Genomic DNA, 21,835 nt, shown 5'->3' on the forward strand with positions numbered 1-21,835 from the left:
GTTGTCGAATTGTTTTACTAAATTACAAAACTACTTTTTAGAGAAGTACCACATATCTGAAGGTTACTTTTCAACATTTCCTACTCCCTCCTGTTCTCGCCACTTAGAAAAAGGTAATATTGTAGGGCTTCCCTCATGCCCCTTTTCATGATAATGATATCAGCCAAGTGAGTGAGTAAAAACAGTTATGCAAAAAGGTTCAATGCAGATGTGGGTAGCTATTTCGTTAACATCTTTAGCAGTTTTATGGTTTGGGGTTAGATGCTGTTCATGGTTCTGTTGGTTCTAGACTTGGAGCAATTAGGGTTAAGTGCCTTGCTCAAAGGCACATCAATAGATATTTTTGGGGGGATGGGATTCTTAACAGCGACCTTTCGGTTACTGACATTCTGTGAACAGTATATCGATATTCATCATTGTATTGACATGTTTGTCAGAAGTAAAAAAATAAAATAAAATAAAAAGTTTAATAGGAAATATGCACTGGCACTTGTTTCACTTGTCTTCAAACATGTCGACTGCATCCTTTCCCAGAAATGTAAAGCAATCAAGCAACAGATTCATGGTTTATTTCAGTATTACCATTTTATTGAGTTGCATCACTCTACATTATCTAGAATTTCAACAACGTTAAGACTAAATATAGTACTTGCATCCCTGCAATAAGTCTCTACACTCAAAGAGAGAAAGCCATTTTACTGAAACATACATAAGTATAAGAATTAGTATTTCATTAAACATTGCCATAAAAGTGAATGTTCATTCTGTATGGCATTTTCTATTCATATATATTTTTGTTTCATCTGTCCTTTATAGGAATACTATAAAATAAAAATAAGAAATGCACAAAACCCATTGAAAATAGCATGGCTAAATACTACAGCAAATAAGTTACTGGACATTCATTTGAACATGCACTCAAGTGAGGGATAAGGAGAGAAAAAATTGATTGCACAGTTTAGGGAACAGCCAGGAATGTTATAGAAATAGTATTGGCATTTTTTTTTTGTCTGGCTGGCTCTGACCTGTTCATACAGAACCCAACAGAAGCAACGGATAAATAGAAAACCTTTCCAGTAGAATTTCCCCACGTCTGTCAACAAGGGATCCATGCACTTGCTCCATTCTGTAATACTGATGCTGAGGCTAATATAAAGCCCAAGGCGTGCTATTCATTATTGATTAATATCACAGGTGCATTAACACTGAGAAGTCCAGGGTTCTCTCAAGGTAAAGTGTAATGTGGCCTAGCACCAGAGATTGAACTGGACATGAGTTCATTCCATTTCAGTGGTGGTCCTAGTTATGATCAAAGGCAAGTAAACAAACCGTTTTATTTATTTTACAGTGCACAAGGACAGTATTTGTTATTACTTGATATTATCTGAGAATGTTATCCTGGGGAGGGAGAGTTTGATATTCCCCCATTGGTTAAGGACAGGCTTGCCATGACCTTCATGTGCTTACAGGACAAACTAAGAAATTCAATGGCGAAGTAGGTGAAATATTCCGCCCTCTAAAGGTTGATCAAGATGAGTGATTCATACATTATTCTTTATAGATAACATTCATATTTTGATCATTTCTAATACTCTCATACTTTATATATCTTAATCGCTATATTCCATTTATGTACATTGTGGTTTTTGACTAGGTCTCTGTTTGATCATGTTGATTTCAGGTTGGTGAAATTGGGGTTGGACAAAGTCGTCATGGTCCTAGATGTGCACAAGAGGTTCTTCTCTAACTGGGCTGGTGGGTGAACATTCTGATATATTTTCTGTTACTATCATTTTGCTTGATAGGTGTGTAAACATCTCCTTTTTGCTCAATTGCAATGAACATTGTGATTGTAAGATGGGGCTGTGCGTTAGATGTTTAAAATCTAATTAGTGTGTGTTTTTGGGAAATCCTACCTAGGTACCCACTTACAACCTCAACCATATGCTGATGTTTAAGGCTTGAGATTGTGTTGGTCAAAAAGGGAACTGCTGCAGCAAACCAAGTTTTGCTACTTTTGTAGTAATTGCTTTTTCTTCATAATTTTGCACTGTATCACGAAAGACATCAATACAAATATAATTATAATATAACATTTTTTCATATAATTTTACTAGACTTTAACAGCTAATATATCCAGTGCTGATTCATACATTTACTTTTAACACAACGGAAAAAACAACCTTAACTGCTTGATAGAGACGAATGTTGAGTGCTCTATTAGTCTACCATTAGCAGTAGCAGGTTCATGTCTTTAGTCAAAATGGATGACATGCACGAGAGCCTCAAAAGCAGGTTAACAGTTCACGTCATTTCTACCATGACTTGAGGGTGAACGATATGATGAAGAAATGCATTGGATGGAGGTAATCTCGCTTTAATGCACTGTTCAATATTCACTGCAATTGACACATTCCATTTTGCCTCAATATCAAACAGACACTGTGTAAACATGTACTTACAAAAGAGAGAAAGAGAGGGGTTGTGAGGGTGAGGGAGGTTAAGGGGGAGCTAAGGATGGTGGGTGTTGCAGACTCAGGCAATCTGGCCTCACCCCCGTCAGTCTCTGCTCAGGCTGCACCAGGCGGCTGCAGGGAGAGAGACAGAGGGGGAGTTCAGTTAAGACACAAACAGCTCAGGAATACAAAAAAACAAGTCTATCATTAACACACTCACACATTGACACTCACATCTACTGTTTCTCTGCTCAAATGTGATAATACACTGCGTAATATAATTCCAATTTAATGTCATACATGTTCAGGTTTGTCTGGGGTAAGTCTATGACATAAGGCCTTATGCATTCATGCCAATAACAATAAGTCCACAACAATAAATATCAAGGTATGTGCTTTCCCTGACTGTTCCTGCTCTACATTGAACATATCTCTCCCCAGTAGGTTCCCTTGCATTAAGGGCCCCCCATCCATCCCAGACACATGGCACTATGCCAGCATCCCTCTCCAACCTGGACTCAGAGCATTTCGTATTATTCCTATGTATATCCAAGACACTCCATTTAGTACAATATGCTACGTTTTGTGTGGTATGTATTCATTTGTGGATGTCCATCACCAATTTCATATGATTACAATTTGTATGATATGTTACGGATAATAGGTAGCTAATGGTAGCTAATGTTAGCTAGTTTAGGAGTTAGGTTAAACGGTTAGGGTTAGGGGAAGCATTAGCTAAAAAGGTTAGCTTTAGGTGAAGGGTTAGCTAAAATAGTTAACGTTAGGAAAAGGGTTAGCTAAAATAGTTAACGTTAGAAAAAGGGTTAGCTAACATGCTAAGTAGTTGGAATGTAGCAAAAAAGTAGTAGGTAAGCCAAAATGCTAAAGTTGTCTGTGATGAGATTTGAACTCGCAACTCTTGTGTTACTACGCCCACCCATCTACCCCGACCAACCACCCTCCTTTTTTTTTGCCTTATGTAAGCATCTGTCTTATGTAACCATAGCAAACGTAACATATCATACTAAATCGAGTGTCTCGGATTTATGTATAGAACAATATGAAATTCTCTGAAACCTGGTTGCCCTCTCAGGAGACTAACCTGGCACAGCGACAGTGGACACAGCCTCGGGCTGGCACAGAGTGTCCACTTTAACATGTTGAAAGGCCTTGGAAGATGCAGTCTGGAGGTGTCTGAGGACAGAGGTGGAGGGCATAAGATCACACAAAGACAGATGAGGACATATGCACGCTCACTCACTTCTTCAGTATGCCCCATAGATTATATTGTGATTGTGAGCAGGAAAATATTAATGAGAACATACAAGATAAAGACGCATTACAGCCTCAGCACATCCCCAAAATCATCAATAAGTAATTATGCCAGCCTTATTCTAGCTGTAGATAGATTACGCTACTGCTACTCTCTGTTCATCATATATGCATAGTCACGTTAACCATATCTACATGTACATACTACCTCAATCAGCCTGACTAACTGGTGTCTGTATGTAGCCTCGCTACGTTTACAGCCTTGCTACTGTATATAGCCTGTCTTTTCTACTGTTGTTTTATTTCTTTACTTACCTATTGTTCACCTAATGCCTTTTTTGCACTATTGGTTAGAGCCCGTAAGTAAGCATTTCACTGTAAGTATACCTGTTGTATTCTGCGTACGTGACAAATATACTGATTTGAATTGATTCCTGCTGCTGTAGAGTCACATACTGTACATCTGGTGGTCTGTGCCGTTTAAGATGAGGGAGGACGATTATTTTTTGTTTTTATTACAGCATATTGGATGACTGTCATTCATATTCCATTCACCCAGCTCAATGTAATGTCGTTAGGTTTAGGCTACTACATTATATTCAAATTTTCCCTATACCCATTATGAGGTTGTTACAACCTAGCCTATGAATGAAAGTTTACAATATACTGTAGGTGCACACATGTCAAGATAATTTTTTTAAGTGACAGACAGTGACACATGGACAGACAGTGACATATTCAATACCGCCTGGCACACTCTTTCTTGCCTGCATCTAGCTGATCTAGGGTGTAATCATTAATACAACCATTGCAAACTAGAGTTTCTATTGGACAAATTCAGGTATATTTATCCCCGTTTCATTCTGTTTGCTTCTGTTTAAGAAACATTTTTCAACAGAATTGGCAGAATGAATACACCCCTGATCACACGTAAACACAGTTCACTTTCATAGCAGCCATGTTGTATTCCTTCTCACATTTACGCACGCTCCTCCTCTCACTTTTTCCCTTCACTTGTGGACTTCAATGCACATTCACATCAGCTGCATGTGACCAAGTGAAAAAACCTTTCCAAGCCAAACCATATAATAACCGCTACACACAGCCTACATCGTTGTCACCATATTAGCTAAAGTAACGTCATAGTCAACATAGCTAATAGAATTAACGTGTTACCAAACATGTTACAGTCATTTGTACAGTATACAGTTAGTAAGCAGTTTAGCAGTTACACCGGTGGGCCCCGGTGACAATAAATGAATAAAACCAAAAGCTTACCCTGACTTGGAAAAATCATAGTATTGTGTTGGATAGTCATAGTTAGCTAGCTAACATACATCCCTCTGTTTGAGCCGGGTGTTTGAGTAGGCTAAACTGTCTAGCTGCATTTGCTAGCTAAGTAAGTGAAAGTGAAAATGAAAAAAAAGACTAAATATCTCTCTCTTGCTTCTCCTTCATTTTTTCAGAAATTAATTACTGTTTTTCTCTCTCTTTGAGTCAACTACTCACCACATTTCATGCACTGCAGTGATAGCTAGCTGTAGCTTATGCTTTCAGTACTAGATTCATTCTCTGATCCTTTGATTGGGTGGACAACATATCAGATCATGCTGAAAGAGCTCTGATAGGTTAGAGGACGTCCTCTGGGAAGTTGTCATAATTACTGTGTAAGTCTATGGAAGGGGGTGAGAACCATGAGCCTCCTAGGTTTTGTATTGAAGTCAATGTACCCAGAGGAGGACGTAAGCTAGCTGTCCTCTGGCTACACCATGGTGCTACCATACAGACTGCTCATTTTTCTGTTTTTTTTCTTCTATTTAACCATTATTTAACTAGGCAAGTCAGTTAAGAACAAATTCTTATTTACAATGACGGCCTAGGAACAGTGGATTAACTGCCTTGTTCAGGGGAAGAATGACAGATTTTTTACCTTGTCAGCCATTGAGGCTACTGTAGACTGGAATAGCAGAACAGTGTATTTTATCAGTTATTTTGTGACGTGAATATATTTAATATAGTTTTATCTAAAAATTATAACTTTTTAAATGTTTAACTATTTTTATTTTTATGAAATTCCCTGAGGAGGATGGTCATCCCCTTCCTCCTCTGACCTCTACTTAACCAAAGACTGACTCCAGATGTTACCTTAGTATGAACCACAAAAACACTAAGCAACGATGGCTCTTCTGTATTCATCTACCCAATCATGTAAGAAATACAGACACAGTGCATAGTGAGTCTACACATCCCTTGCACAGTCTTCAAATTTCGCTGCCTTAAAATAAAAAATAAATAATAATTCGTTTTTTGTACTCCACACTTCCAAAGTTTAAGAAAAAGTATAGGATATTTTCCAAATGAATGATTTACATATTTTTTTAAAGGATGTCTTGATTGCATATGTCTTCACACCCCAGAGTTAATACTTGGTGGAAGCACCTTTGGCAGCCATTACAGCTGCGAAACATTTTGAATAAGATTCTACCAACTTTGGGTGGTGGACAATTCCTGATACACATGGGAAACTGTTGAGCGTGAAAAATCCAGCAGCGTTGCAGTTCTTGACGCAAACCGGTGTGCCAGGCTACCATACCCTGTTCAAAGGTACTTAAATATTTTGTCCTGACCATTCACCCTCTGAATGGCACACATACACAATCCATGTCTAAATTCTCTCAAGGCCTAAAAATCATTTTTTTAACCTGTCTCCTCCCCTTCATCTACACTTATTTGATTAAACAACTGACATTAATAAGGGACCATAATGTAGATTTCATCTGGATTCACCTGGTCAGTCTATGTCAAGGAAAGGGCGGTGTTCATAATGTTTTGTACACTCAGTGTATATCTATTGTTTTTGTCAAAATTGTTCAAGCTCAGTAAATTTGGTTGGGAGTCGTTGGTGGATAGAAATAGTCAAACCTTGTCTCTGGAATGAGACTGGACCATTCAGGAACACACAACACCTATTGGAAAGCCATTCCAGTGTGTCTTTGGCATTAAAATGTGTGTAATTGTCACGCTAAAAAATAAAACTATCCCAGGGGTTAGGTATCTAGAAGTCTGAGGCAGCGTTTCCTCTAACCTTTTAATCTGGCCTTTGCTCCTTTGATATTTATTTTTATCCAGAGACAAGGTTTGAATATCCATCATCCATCAATGAGCTTGAGCAATTTTGACAAAAACAGTGGATAAATGTTGACCTAAGAGTTGTGCAAAGTTGGTCAAATCAAAAAAAGTTGGCCAAAATATTAACTCTGGGGTGTGAAGACATACACAATCAAAACGTCTTTGTTTTGTTACTTTTTCTTTAACTTTGAAAGTGTGTAGTAGGTTGTGTAGATCGGTATAATTTTTGTATTTTATTTTTTATCCCTTTTGAGATTAAGTTTTAAAGCAGAAACATGGGAAGACTGTAAGGGGAGTGTAGACTTTCACTAGAGACTGTATCTCATAAAAGAACCGTGCATACAAAATAGTTATTCACTAATTCGGATCGGGTGTAGATAATGATACAAATATATCAAATTATTGTGCATTATTGATTCCATATTTTCTGGGAATTGGACCTATGGGATTATAAAAACACCAATGAGTCAAGGTTCAGGAGATGTGGGAGAGAGAGGAACGAGGTCAAATCTGACACATATCTAGGTCTTACTTTTTCCACTCCTCCTCTCCATCCCAGAACTCATACACCACGAAGGAGAGTCCATCTGGCAGCCGCACTGCAGTCACACTGAGAAAGAAAGGAATAAAAAGAAAGAGAGTAAGACATTGGAAAGTCAATAATGGGCAGTGGACATTGGAGAACTATGAAATATCCTAATAGAGTTAATTGCCAATAAGCGTATGTGGTAGTAGTTATGTGTGGTAGTTAAGCAAAGAAACACTTTCACACCACATAAACCATAGCAGTAGACACCCATAGTCACTTGACTTCAGCTCCACTCACTTCCCACCCATTATCTTCCACTGGAGGGCAGTAGTGGTTCAGATGGATGAGTTGTGCCTCGGGTTTAGTGCAGTAGAACAGTTCTACTGTATGAGCTGGGTTTTATAATGGCTTCCATCACAGTGGAGCTCACAACTCCACTGGAGAGACTCCTGACATGTCTTATTGACCCGCTGAATGCTTCCATTATGGCTAGCAGCTCTCTGTTGGAGGTAACATCTATATTAGACCACTACATTGTTTCATTTGACGGGCAGATGCTGTGCAAGGCTCAACAATCACATTAATCAAACCAAAGAAACATTATGTCCAAGTCAGTGTGTGTCCATCTAAAAGAAAGCTGTGGACAGTGGGAGGTTGATTGAGTGTGAGTCTGTGCATTCATTTGTGTGCTTCCTTCCCATAACTTTCCAGCGTTTGTGTGTATCTGAGACTGTGAGTTAAATGACTAAAAAGGAGGACATTTTCTTATGGAGTTTGACAGGATGTATTAGTACCATATATAAGCACTTATAGGAACCAAGAGTAAAGAGATGAGAGGGAGGAAAAGAAAGGGTCAGACCTAGATTGTGGTGGTGTGAGTGAGACTAGAAAAGAGACAAGAAAATTGCCTATTCAGCAGCAGCAGTAGAAGCAGTACAGACTCAGAGCCCAATTCCTCAGTGATAAATTATTCACCGTCCCTACGTGCATTATGATGAGATTACAAAATGCTGCCTAAGAATCTGCTGCTACATTGATTTGCATGATAGGAAATAAGATACATTTGTACATTTGAAGTCGGAAGTTTACATACACCTTAGCCAAATACATTTAAACTCAGTTTTTCACAATTCCTGACATGTAATCCTCATAAAAATGCCCTGTCTTAGGTCTGTTAGGACCACCACTTTATTTTAAGAATGTGAAATGTCAGAATAATAGTAGAGAAAATTATTTATTTCAGCCCATTTGCGACCAAGCTTTAACTTCCTGACTGATGTCTTGAGATTTTGCTTCAATATATCCACATAATTTTCATTACTCATGATGCCATCTATTTTGTTAAGTGCTCCAGTCCCTTATGCAGCAAAGCACCCCCACAACATGATGCTGCCAACCCCGTGCTTCACGGTTGGGATGTGTTCTTCGGCATGCAAGCATCCCCCTTTTTCCTCCAAACATAACGATGGTCATTATGGCCAAACAGTTCTATTTTTGTTTCCTTAAAGCAGAGGACATTTCTCCAAAAAGTATGATCTTTGTCCCCATATGTGCAGTAGCAAACTGTAGTCTGGCTTTTTTATGGCGGTTTTGGAGCAGTGGCTCCTTCCTTGCTGAGCGCCTTTCAGGTTATGTCGAGGTACTTTTGTACCTGTTTCCTCCAGCATCTTCACAGGGTCCTTTACTGTTGTTCTGGGATTGATTTGCACTTTTTGCACCAAAGTACATTCATCTCTAGGAGACAGAATGCGTCTCCTTCCTGAGCGGTATGACGGCTGCGTGGTCCCATGGTGTTTATACTTAAGGTATTATTGTTTGTACAGATGAATGGGGTACCTTCAGGCATTTGGAAATTGCTCCAAAGGATGAACCAGACTTGTGGAGGTCTACAATTCTTTTCCTGAGGTCTTGGCTGATTTCATTTGATTTTCCCATGACGTCAAGCAAAGAGGCACTGAGTTTGAAGGTAGGCCTTGCAATACATCCACAGGTACACCTCCAACTGACACAAATTATGTCAATTAGCCTATCAGAAGCTTCTAAAGCCATGACATAATTTTCTGGAATTTTCCAAGCTGTTTAAAGGCACAGTCAACTTATTGTATGTAAACTTCTGACCCACTGGAATTGTGATACAGTGAATTATAAGTGAAATAATTGGTCTGTAAACAATTGATGGAGAAATTACTTGTGTCATGCACAAAGTAGATATCCTAACCGACTTGACAAAACTATAGTTTGTTAACAAGAAATGTGTGGAGTGGTTGAAACACTTAGGTTGGAGTCATTAAAACTAGTTTATGTGAACTTCTGACTTCAATTGTACATGTCATCTTCTCTGCAAAGCAGTTATTGATAAAGAAATATCCTCGCTATGACAGCAGTGCTCTAGTGTACTTGGAGGTTTTGTAATAGGCTACCTCAGAGCAAAAGATCAGAGGCTCTGTCCAACTAAACCCGGCTTTCTCTAATCTGCTCAACCCTATTTTCCACTCCATGGTCCCTTGTCACATGGAGATTCCTCCTGGTTGATGATGGTTGTGGCGAGGCAGAGGAGAACAGCGTGTCTAACAGGTTTATTCAGCGGCCAGACATCTTTCCCAGGTCTGATTGCCTCTTCAGTCCACATGCAGCACATCCTTTCTCTGTCAGATGGATTCTCAACCATTACTAACCTGCACACACCAGCACTCAGAGGCTCTCTGTCTCTCCCTATCTCCCTCAACCAAGGTCACTGGAATGTTGACTTATTTGTCCTCTTTATTTCCTCATATCTATTCATGTTCTCTCCCCTGAGCTTCCTGCCATTATACCGGGGGATGGGTTTAGTACCTTGCTGAGCATTGTGACAAAACAAGCATTATGAAGGCACAGCCCATCACTCCAGAGATGAATATGAGGATTTGTAAAGGCATGACACAATCGTGTTAATAGAGAAATGTGTCAGTGCAGAAGTCACTGGAGTCAAGAATCAGTCTCGCATATTAAATTGTGTATTGAGGATTGCTAAAGTACTTGAGCAGGGTTCCACAAATAACCAGTTAGGTTGGGAATAGATCAGCCATAAATAAAACACACACAGCAGACAAAAGGCCACTAATTATGAAAGATTGACAATGACAGATAAAGGGAAATAGGTGGACCCACTGGAAGCAGTCTCTTTGGGCAGAGACATTCTTCAGGTACTGCTTCAGGGCCTCGCAGAACTCTCCCAGCTGCTTCTGGGATACCGCCATCTCCTGACGAATCAGGTACAGGGACTGGGAAAGAGAAAGACAAAGGAAGAGAGAGGGGTTGAGAAAAAGAGGTAGATAAAAACAGAGAGAGGTAACAAAATCCATTATATTGTGTGATGGGAATGCTCTATGGAGTGCTTGCAGTGTGCCATATAACCATGGTATTGCAGATGACCATTTTTGCCAGGTCAGTTGCCAATAGAAAGTAATGGTTAAGGCTAATCCAGCAATATCAAGTAGGATATTCCCACTGAATATCAGCATTAGGAAAGAGCTTAGGCATATGAAAGAGAACTGATTATTGTCATACTCTCTCTTACTGTATTAACAAAACTAATTTGCATAATGTTTGTGCTATCTTCAGGTTTAATGTGTTATCTCTAGGGACAGTTCATAATTTACTGGGGTGAGGGGGGTCCAAAATAGGGGAGGGTTGTCTAATATCCGGCTTTGCTGATAGCTAATTTATTGATGAAAAGTGTACGTACTTTGCCAGTAATATTTGGTTGTTTTTATTTATGGGATCAGCAGTTTAATACGGGTATTCAAGTGTTGTACAGTTTGTCCACAGTAAAGGAACTCCTCAGTACTCCTCTTTGATTGATATTGTCTCTGACAACAAGCTGCTGCTGTTGAAGCTTGTTGCCATGGAGTCATTTCCAGGGTCAGCAAGGCTGGATAGGGTAAGGGTCAGGGTGGTTGAGGTCTTAGAGGCCTGCTGGTACAGCTGGATCTTCTTGGTAATCTTCCTCTCCTTGGCTCACCTGTTCTGGAACCAGATCTGTACCTGTCTCTCTGAGAGGCTGAGGCCCAGGGCCAGCTCTATCTTCCTCCTGGTGGTGATGTAGCGGCTGTTCTGGAACCAGATCTGTACCTGTCTCTCTGAGAGGCTGAGGCCCAGGGCCAACTCTGTCTTCCTCCTGATGGTGATGTAGCGGCTGTTCTGGAACCAGATCTGTACCTGTCTCTCTGAGAGGCTGAGGCCCAGGGCCAGCTCTGTCTTCCTCCTGATGGTGATGTAGCGGCTGTTCTGGAACCAGATCTCTACCTGTCTCTCTGAGAGGCTGAGGCCCAGGGCCAGCTCTGTCTTCCTCCTGATGGTGATGTAGCGGCTGTACTGCTACTCCTTCTCTAGCTCTAGGCACTGCTGGTCTGTGTACACCACACTTTACTTTCCTTGCTGGGCGTCTTCCCTCCTGTACTGGATGAATGTACATTGTGTCTGATTCAGTCGTACAAGTTTCTTCTCTCTGAGTACTGCCCAGCAGGTGAGTTGAGTGATGGAAGAGCTCCCGGCCCCGGAGGCAGGATGGATGTCAGATCTGGGGAACCACACGGTGACCACTTCTCCCGTGGATATGCGAAGTAAGTGGATTTCCCCACTTCCCTGTCGTCTGGGAATGCGGGTCATTGATGCATGTGACGTCATGATAACCACTGAAATCTGTATATTGCATTAAGTTCTGACTGTTCAGCGTTTGAGTCGGGTGTGTCACAGAATTTGAGTACTTTCCTGTGTCTTTATCCAGCAAGTAACTCACGTACATCTCAATGAATGAACTCCTCTGCGCATGGTAATCAAAAACATTATAACACCAATTCATTAGAAATTCCTAGAAATCTATCTATGCGACTTGACCTCCTGTAACCTGTTGGATCAGCTTTAATATTGTAAATAGATTGTGGCTTCTATCAATGTAATTGTCTGCATAATTTCCAATGTATACATTTATATACAGTACCAGTCAAAAGTTTTGTTTTTTCTTTATTTTGATTATTTTCTACATTGTAGAATAATAGTGAAGACATCAAAAAGACGAAATAACACATATGGAATCATGCAGTAACCAAAAAAGTGTTAAACAAATCAACATCTATTTTAGATTTGAGATTCTTCAAAGTAGCCACCCTTTGCATTGATGACAGCTTTGCACACTCTTGACATTCTCTCAACCAGCTTCATGAGGTAGTCACCTGGAATGCATTTCAATTAACAGGTGTGCCTTTGTAACGGATGTGAAATGGCTAGCTAGTTAGCAGTGGTGCACGCTAATAGCATTTCAATCGGTGACGTCACTCGCTTTGAGACCTTGAAGTAGTGGTTCCCCTTGCTCTGCAAAGGCCGCAGCTTTTGTGGAGCGATGGGTAACGATGCTTCGTGGGTGTCAGTTGTTGTGTGCAGAGGGTCCCTGGTTTGAGCCCGGGTATGGGCGAGAGGACGGACTAAAGTTATACTGTTACACCTTGTTAAAAGTTAATTTGTGGAAATTCTTTCCTTCTTAATGTGTTTGAACCAATCAGTTGAGGTGTGACAAGGAAGGGGTGGTATACAGAAGAAAGCCCTATTTGGTAAAAGACCCAGTCCATATTTTGTCATGAACAGCTCAAATAAGCAAAGAGAAACGACAGTCCATATCATTACTTTAGGTGATGAAGGTCAGTTAATACGGAAAACTTTGAACGTTTCTTCAAGTGCAGTTGCAAAAACCATCAAGCGCTATGATGAATTTGGCTCTCATGAGGTTCGCTACAGGAAAGGAAGACCCAGAGTCACCTCTGCTGCAGAAGATAAGTTAATTAGAGTTACCAGCCTCAGAAAATGCAGCCCAAATAAATGCTTCACAGAGTTTAAGTAACAGACACATCTCAACATCAACTGTTCAGATGAAACTGCGTGAATCAGGCCTTGATGGTCGAATTGCTGCAAAGAAACCACTACTTAATGAAAATAGCGCAGACAGAGAGGGCTGCCTCGCTTCTAGTCCTTAGGAAACTTTGCAGTATTTTTTTAAATTTTTTACATTGTTAGCCCAGACAATCTTGTGTTATTACATACAACCGGGAAGATCTATTGGATAGCAGAGTGGCGTCAACTTACCAGCACTATGACCAGGAATAGGACTGACCTACAATTTCTCAAAGAGGAGTCTTGTTCGCACCACCCAGGGCATTTGAACTGATTCCAGAGGCCGACCTAAAAGAACGCCGCTGGAGGAGAGGGAGTCGTTTCGGTCTTCTAGTCAGACGTCGCTTCCGAGTATATTACTCGCTGATGTCCAGTCCTTAGATAACAAAGTTGACGAAATCAGTGCAAGGGTTGCTTTCCAGAGAGACATCAGGGAATGTAACATACTCTGTTTCACGGAAACATGGCTTTCTCAGGATATGCTGTCGGAGTCGGTACAGCCACCGGGATTCTCAGTACATCGCGCTGACAGGAATAAAAAATCTTCCTGAGAAGAAGAAAGGCATGGGTGTATGTTTCATGATTAACGACTCATGGTGTTATTGTAACAACACCTGACCTACAATTCCTCACAATCAAATGCCGACCATATTATCTCCCAAGAGAATTCTATTAGTTTATTGTCACAGCCATGTATATCGCCCCTCAAGCCGATACCAAGACAGCCCCCAAGGACCTTCACTGGACTTTATGCAAACTGGAAACCATAAACAGTTGAAGTCGGAAGTTTTTTAATTTGTAATTTTACCTTTATTTAACTAGGCAAGTCAGTTAAGAACAAATTCCTATTTACAATAAGTGCCTAGGAACAGTGACTTGTTCAGGGGCAGAATGACAGAGCTTGACCTTGTCAGCTAAGGGATTCGATCTAGCAATCTTTCAGTTACTGGCCCAACAACTAGGCTATCTGCCACTTAGGTTGGAGTCATTAAAACTTGTTTTTCAACCACTCCACAAATTTCTTGTTAACAAACTATATAGTTTTGGCAAGTCGGTTAGGACATCTACTTTGTGCATGACACAAGTAATTTTCCCAACAATTGTTTACAGACAGATTATTTAACTTATAATACACTGTATCACAATTCCAGTGGGTCAGAAGTTTACATACACTAAGATGACTGTGCCTTTAAACAGCTTGGAAAATTCCAGAAAATGATGTTATGGCTTTAGAAGCTTCTGATAAGCTAATTGACATAATTTGAGTCAGTTGGAGGTGTACCTGTGGATGTATTGCAAAGCCTACCTTCAAACTCAGTGCCTCTTTGCTTGACATCATGGGAAAATCTAAATAAATCAGCCAACACCCCAGGAAAGGAATTGTAGACCTCCACAAGTCTGGTTCATCCTTGGGAGCAATTTCCAAATGCCTGAAGGTACCACGGTCATCTGTACAAACAATAGTACGCAAGTATAAACACCATGGGACCACGCAGCCGTCATACTGCTCAGGAAGTAGACACGTTCTGTCTCCTAGCGATGAATGTACTTTGGTGCGAAAAGTGCAAATCAATCCCAGAACAACAGCAGAGGACCCTGTGAAGATGCTGGAGGAAACAAAAAGTATCTATATCCAAAGTAAAACGAGTCCTATATCGACATAACCTGAAAGGCCGCTCAGCAAGGAATAAGCCACTGCTCCAAAACCGCCATAAAAAAAGCCAGACTACGGTTTGCAACTGCACATGGGGACAAAGATCATACTTTTTGGAGAAATGTCCTCTGGTCTGATGAAACAAAAATAGAACTGTTTGGCCATAATGACCCTAGTTATGTTTGGAGGGAAAATGGTGAGGCTTGCAAGTCGAAGAACTCCATACCAACCGTGAAGCACGGGGTTGGCAGCATCATGTTGTGGGGGTGCTTTGCTGCAGGAGGGACTGGTGCACTTCACAAAATAGATGGCATTATGAGTAGGGAAAATGAAGTGGATATATTGAAGCAACATCTCAAGACATCAATCAGGAACTTAAAGCTTGGTCGCAAATGGGACTTCCAAATGGACAATGACCCCAAGCATACTTCCAAATGTGTGGCAAAATGGCTTAAGGACAACAAAGTCAAGCTATTGGAGTGGTCATCACAAAGTCCTGACCTCAATCCTATAGAAAATGTGTGTGCAGAACTGAAAAAGTGTGTGCAAGCAAGGAGGCCTACAATCCTGATTCAGTTACACCAGCTCTGTCAGGAGGAATGGGCCAAAAGGCTACCCGAAACATTTGACCCAAGTTAAACAATTTAAAGGCAATGCTACCAAATAGTAATTGAGTATATGTCAACATTTGACCCACTCGGAATGTGATGAAAGAAATAAAAGCTAAAATAAATCATTCTCTCTACTATTATTCTGACATTTCACATTCTTAAAATGAAGTGGTGATCTGAATTGACCTAAAACAGAGAATTTTACTAGGATTAAATGTCAGCTATTGTGAAAAACTGAGTTTAAATGTATTTGGCTAAGGTGCATGTAAACTTCCGACTTCAACTGTATCCTGAGGCTGCAATTATTGTAGCTGGGGTTTTTAACAAAGCAAATTTAAGGAAAAGGCTATCTAAATTCTACCAGCATATCGACTGTAGCGCTGGAAAAGCACTGGACCATTATTACTCTAACTTCCGCAATGTATACAAGGCCCTCCCCCACCCTCTTTTTGGCTAATCTTACCACAACTCCATTTGACTCCTCCCTTCCTATAGGCAGAAACTCAAACAGGAAGTACCCATGCTAAGGACTATTCAACACAGTTCTGACCAATCGGAATCCACGCTTCAAGATTGTTTTGATCACGCGGACTGGGATAGGTTCCGGGTAGCCTCAGAGAATGATATTGACGTATACGCTGATTCGGGTGAGTGAGTTTATAAGGAAGTGTATAGCAGATGTTGTACCCACTGTGACTTAAAACCTACCCTAACCAGAAACTGTAAATAGATAGCAGCATTCGCCAAAACTGAAAGCGATTACCACCGCATTCAACCATGGCAAGGCAACTTGGAATATGGCAGAATACAAACAGAGTAGTCATTCCCTCAGCAAGGCAATCAAATAAGCAAAATGCCCGCTTTGAGGACAATACAGTGCCACCGACGCGGCTCGCTACTAAGGTCTGTGGGCTCTCCTTCCCTGTGGCCGACATGAGTAAGACATTTAAACGTGTTAACCCTCGCAAGGCTGTTGGCCCAAACGGCATTCCTAGTTGTGTCCTCAGAGCATGCGCAGGCCAGCTGGCTGGTGTGTTTACGGACATATTCAATCTCTCGCTATCCCGGTCTGCTTCAAGATGGCCACCTTTGTTCTTGTACCCAAGAATGCAAAGGTAACTGAACTAAATGACTATCGCCCCATAGAACTTACTTCTGTCATCATAAAGTGCTTTGAGAGACTAGTCAAGGATCATATCACCTTCACCTTACCTGTCACCCTAGACAAACTTCAATTTGCTTACGGCCCCAACAGGTCCACAGACGATGCAATCGCCATCACACTGCACACGGCCCTATCCCATCTGGACAAGAGGAATACCTATGTTAGAATGCTGTTCATTGACTATAGCTCAGCATTCAACACCATAGTACCATCCAAGCTCATCATTAAGCTTGAGGCTCTGGGTCTGAACCCCGCCCTGTGCAACTGGGTCCTGGACTTCCTGACGGGCTGCCCCCAGGGGGTGAATGTAGGAAACAACATCTCCACTTCTCTGATCCTCAACACTGGGGCCCCACAAGGGTGCATGCTCAGCCCCCTCCTGTACTCCCTGTTCACCCATGACTGCGTGGCCATGCACGCCTCCAACTCAATCATCAAGTTAGCAGACAACACAACGGTAGTAGGCTTGATTGCCAACAATGACGAGACAGCCTACAGGGAGGAGGTGATGGCTCTCGGAATGTGGTGTCAGGAAAATAACCTCTCACTCAACAAAACAAAGGAGATGATCGTGCACTTCAGGAAACAGCAGAGGGAGCACCCCATTGTCCACAGACAGGTCAGCAGCGGAGAAGGTGGGAAGTTTTATGTTCCTCGGTGTGCATATCACTGACAAACTGAAATGGTGCACCCACACAGACAGTGTGGTGAAGAAGGCGCAATAGCGCCTCTTCAACATCAGGAGGCTGAAGAAATTTGGCTAGTCACCTAAAACTCTCAAACTTTTACAGATGCACAATTGAGAGCATCCGGTTGGGCTATATCACCGCCTGGTATGGCAACTGCACCCCCCACAACCTCAAGGCTCTCCAGAGGGTGGTGAGATGTGCACAACACATCACCAGGGGCAAACTACCAGCTCTCCAAGACACCTACATCACCTGATGTCACAGGAAGGCCAAAAGTATAATCAAGGGCAACAACCACCCGAGCCACTGCCTGTTCACTCCGCTACCATCCAGAAGGCGAGGTCAGTACAGGTGCATCAGGTCAGTACAGCTGCCATCTGTTTTGCGCTTAGTGGGACTACCATTTGTTTTTCAGCAGTACAATGACTCAAAATACACCTCCAGGCTGTGCAAAGGCTATTTAACAAAGGAGAGTGATGGAGTGGTGCATTAGATGACCTGGCCTCCACAATCTCCCAATCCAATTGAGATGGTTTGAGATGATTGGACCGTAGAGTGAAGGAAAAGCAGCCAACAAGTCTTCAGCATACGTGGGAACTTCAAGACTGTTGAAAAATCATTCCTCATGAAGTTGGTTGGGAGAACGCCAAGAGTGTGCAAAGCTGTCATCAAGGCAAAGGGTGGCTACTTTGAAGAATCTAAAATCTAAAATATATTTTGATTGTTTAAAACTTTTTTAGTTACTACACGATTCCATATGTGTTATTTCATGGTTATGATGTCTTCACTATTATTCTACAATAAGAAAAACAAAAGAAAAACCCTGGAATGAGTAGGTGTGTCCAAACTTTTGACTGGTACTGTATATGCAAAGGTATGTGGACACCCCTTCAAATTAGTGGATTCGGCTATTTCAGACACACCCTTTGCTGACAAGTGTATAAATCGAGCACACAGCCCTATAATCTCCAAAGACAAACTTCGGCAGTAGAATGGTCTTGCTGAAGAGCTCATTGACTTTCAACATGGCACTGTCATAGGACCTGTCCAACAAGTCAGTTCATCAAATTTCTGCCTGCTCCTGTCAACTGTAAGTGCTGTTACTGAGAAGTGGAAACGTCTTTGAGAAGTGAAACTTTTGTTCCCGGTTGCAACACTCATTACCGAGTTACAAACTGCCTCTGGAAGAAATGTCAGCACAAGAACTGTTCGTCGAGAGCTTCATGAAATGGGTTTCGGTGACCGAGCAGCCGCACATAAGCCTACGATCACCATGTGCAATGCCATCACGCTACACCAACTGGCAGTCTGATGGACAAATCTGGGTTTGGTGGATGCCAGAAGAATGCTACTTGCCCCAATGCATAGTGCCAACTGTAAAGTTAGGTTGAGGAGGAATAATGGGCTGTTTTTCATGGTTCGGGCTATGCCCCTTTGTTCCATTGAAGGAATATCTTAACGCTACAGCATACAATTACATTCTAGATGATTCTGTGCTGATAACTTTGTGGCAACAGTTTGGAGAATGCCTTTTCTTGTTTCAACATGACAATGCACCCTGTATACAAAGCGAGGTCCATACAGAAATGGCTTGTCAAGATCAGTGTGGAAGAACTTGTCTGGCCTGCACAGAGCCCTGACTTCAACCCAATCGAACACCTTTGGGATAAATTGGAACGCCGACTGAGAGCCAGGCCTAATCGCCCAACATCAGTGCCTGACATCACTAATGCTCTTGTGGCTGAATGGAAGCAAGTCCCCGCAGCAATGTTCCAACATCTAGTGGAAAGCCTTCCCAGAAGAGTGGAAGCTGTTATAGCAGCAAAGGGTGACCAACTCCATATTAATGCCCATGATTTTGGAATGAGATGTTCGACGAGCAGATGTCCACATACTTTTGGTCATGTAGGTTATTAACACAAGAAAAGCTGGGCATCTAGAAATCCTGTTCTCAGCCAATGCATTCTAACGGTCAATAAATACATTCAATATAAAGGACCTTAAGACAGTATTCACACCTCTTTGTTATGGCAAGCCTAAAATGTGCTTAACAAATCACATAATAAGTTGCACGAACAGCAATAATCGTGTTTAACATGATTTGTTAATGAATAACTAATCTCTGTACGCCACACATAATTATCTGCAAGGTCCCTCAGTCGAGCAGTGAATTTCAAACACAGATTGAACTACAAAGACCAGGAAGATTTTCCAATGCCTCGCAAAGAAGGGCACCTATTGGTAGATGGGCAAAAATGTAAAAAGCAGACACTTAATATCCGTTTGAGCATGATGATGTTATTACTGTCACTTTGGATGGTGTGTCAATACACCCAGTCACTACAAAGATACCGGCGTCCTTTCTAATTCAGTTGCTGGAGAGGAAGGAAACCGTTCAGGGATTTCTCCATGAGGTCAATGGTGACGTTGAAACAGTTACAGAGTTTAATGGCTGTGATAGGAGAACTGAGTCTGGATCAACAACGTTGTAGCTACTGCACAATACTAACCTACATGACAGAGTGAAAAGAAGGAAGCCTGTACAGAATAAAACAAATATTCCTAAACATGAATCCTGTTTGAAGGCCAGCATCCTGGAGTCGCATCTTCACTGTTGACGTTGAGACTGGTGTTTTGCGGGTACTATTTAATGAAGCTGCCAGTTGAGGACTTGTGAAGCGTCTGTTTCTCAAACTAGACCCTCTAATGTCCTCTTGCTCAGTTGTGCACTAGGGCCTCCCACTCCTCTTTCTATTCTGGTTAGAGACCGTTTGCACTGTTCTGTGAAGGGAGTAGTACACAGCGTTGTACGAGATCTTCAGTTTCTTGGCAATTTCTTGCATGGAATAGCTTTCATTTCTCAGAACAAGAATAGACTGACGAGTTTCAGAAGGAAGTTCTTTCTTTCTGGACATTTTGAGCCTGTAATCAAACCCACAAATGCTGATGCTCCAGATACTCAACTAGTCTAAAGAAGGCCAGTTTTATTGCTTATTTTAATCACCACAACAGTTTTCAGCTGTGCAAACATAATTATACAAATTGATTTTCTAATGACCGATTAGCCTATTAAAATTATAAACTTGGATTAGCTAACACAAAGTGCCATTGGAACATAGGAGTGATGGTTGCTGATAATGGGCCTCTGTACGCCTATATTCCATAAAATAATCTGCTACAATAGTCATTTACAACATTAACAATGTCTACACTGTATTTCTGATCAACATGATGTTATTTTAATGGACAAAAAAATGTATTTATTTTCTTTCAAAAACAAGGACATTTCTAAGTGACCACAAACTTTTGAACGGTAGTGTATGTATTGGAATGTGTCATCCATAGGGTATGGAATATTATGGGGGAGGGGGAGAACTCAGAGGGAACTTACAAAATTACACCATTACCATGGAATCTGGGGAATACCCCCCCACCCCTTTTCAGGCCTCCATCTCCCCTTTCTCAGCTAGCCTTGCTCCCTTATCGATATCCCACACTGTAATCCAGCTCAGTAAATCATTCCTTCATTTATTCACACACATTTGCATATATTTTTTATTCAGCTTTTCTTAAAACCAGATTAAAGGGCTCTGTCTTGGAGTGTTGATAAAGGAACCATACAGTGCCTAGAGGGACGATTCCCTTCCTGCAGTGGTATATCCCTTCCCACCATACTACACTCCAAATGAGCAAGGAGAGCTTTCTCCAAGGACTCTCTCTCTCTCCCTGTGTCTTTCTCTCCATCCCTCACGGCACAGTGGTTATATCGACAAGGGCCATGATTTATATTCAGGTCTGCCAATCTGAAATAACGTTGTGTGTGGTCTAGGAGACTATTAACAACTGTGAAACAGCATTCTAAACCCTTAAACTTCTGACAATACACGAGAGCAACGAAGCATTCATTCTGACTCTCTCCAGATGGAGATAGTGTATGAGCACTGGTCACTCCCACAGTGAGCAATAACTACAGCTCACTCCCTCCAATGCTCCGATCCCTCACCACATTGCTGTTGAGTTTCACATTCTAGACCAAACAACTGGAGAGTGGATGAAAACGTTTATTACCCTGCTGCACTCAAGATTAAATAGGTCTGTCAGAAGTAACAGTGGTGCTACACACAATGTCCATTGTGCTGGCTAAAGTCAGGTCAGATAACTCTGGTCTGCAGCACTGGTCTGTCCCAGGTACATTATATCACTGAACTGGGTAATGGAACGAAAAAATACGTGTGCTCTGTTCTGTCAGGTTAGGCTATAGGCTGGCCTTGGTTTTCCTCTCTGTAAAATCAGATAAACCCGTAAGTAATGAGGTTGCTGTATGCGTTACCGAGTGCTACTTGAGGGCATGCACCCCCTCATTTTATGTCAATCAATGTTTTACCACATTGCCACCCACTCTAGGATA

The 21,835-nt window shown here is 41.4% G+C and overlaps 1 protein-coding gene across 3 annotated transcripts in view; it reads right to left on the reverse strand.

The window, feature by feature from the left end:
- Nucleotides 1–559: 559 nt before the first annotated feature.
- Nucleotides 560–21,835, reverse strand: part of necab2 (N-terminal EF-hand calcium binding protein 2) — a 126,297-nt gene continuing 105,021 nt past the window's right edge. For all 3 annotated transcript variants that reach the window (XM_036975166.1, XM_036975159.1, XM_036975172.1), the window contains 4 exons: nucleotides 10,534–10,646; nucleotides 7,390–7,467; nucleotides 3,559–3,650; nucleotides 560–2,588 (listed from right to left, as the gene is read on the reverse strand). In XM_036975166.1, coding sequence (XP_036831061.1) covers nucleotides 2,560–2,588; nucleotides 3,559–3,650; nucleotides 7,390–7,467; nucleotides 10,534–10,646 — 312 coding nt within the window. In that variant the 3' untranslated portion in view covers nucleotides 560–2,559. The remainder of the gene's footprint in view (nucleotides 2,589–3,558; nucleotides 3,651–7,389; nucleotides 7,468–10,533; nucleotides 10,647–21,835) is intronic.

This window comes from Oncorhynchus mykiss, chromosome 1 (genome assembly GCF_013265735.2).
Source record: "Oncorhynchus mykiss isolate Arlee chromosome 1, USDA_OmykA_1.1, whole genome shotgun sequence".
Lineage (NCBI taxonomy): Eukaryota > Metazoa > Chordata > Actinopteri > Salmoniformes > Salmonidae > Oncorhynchus > Oncorhynchus mykiss.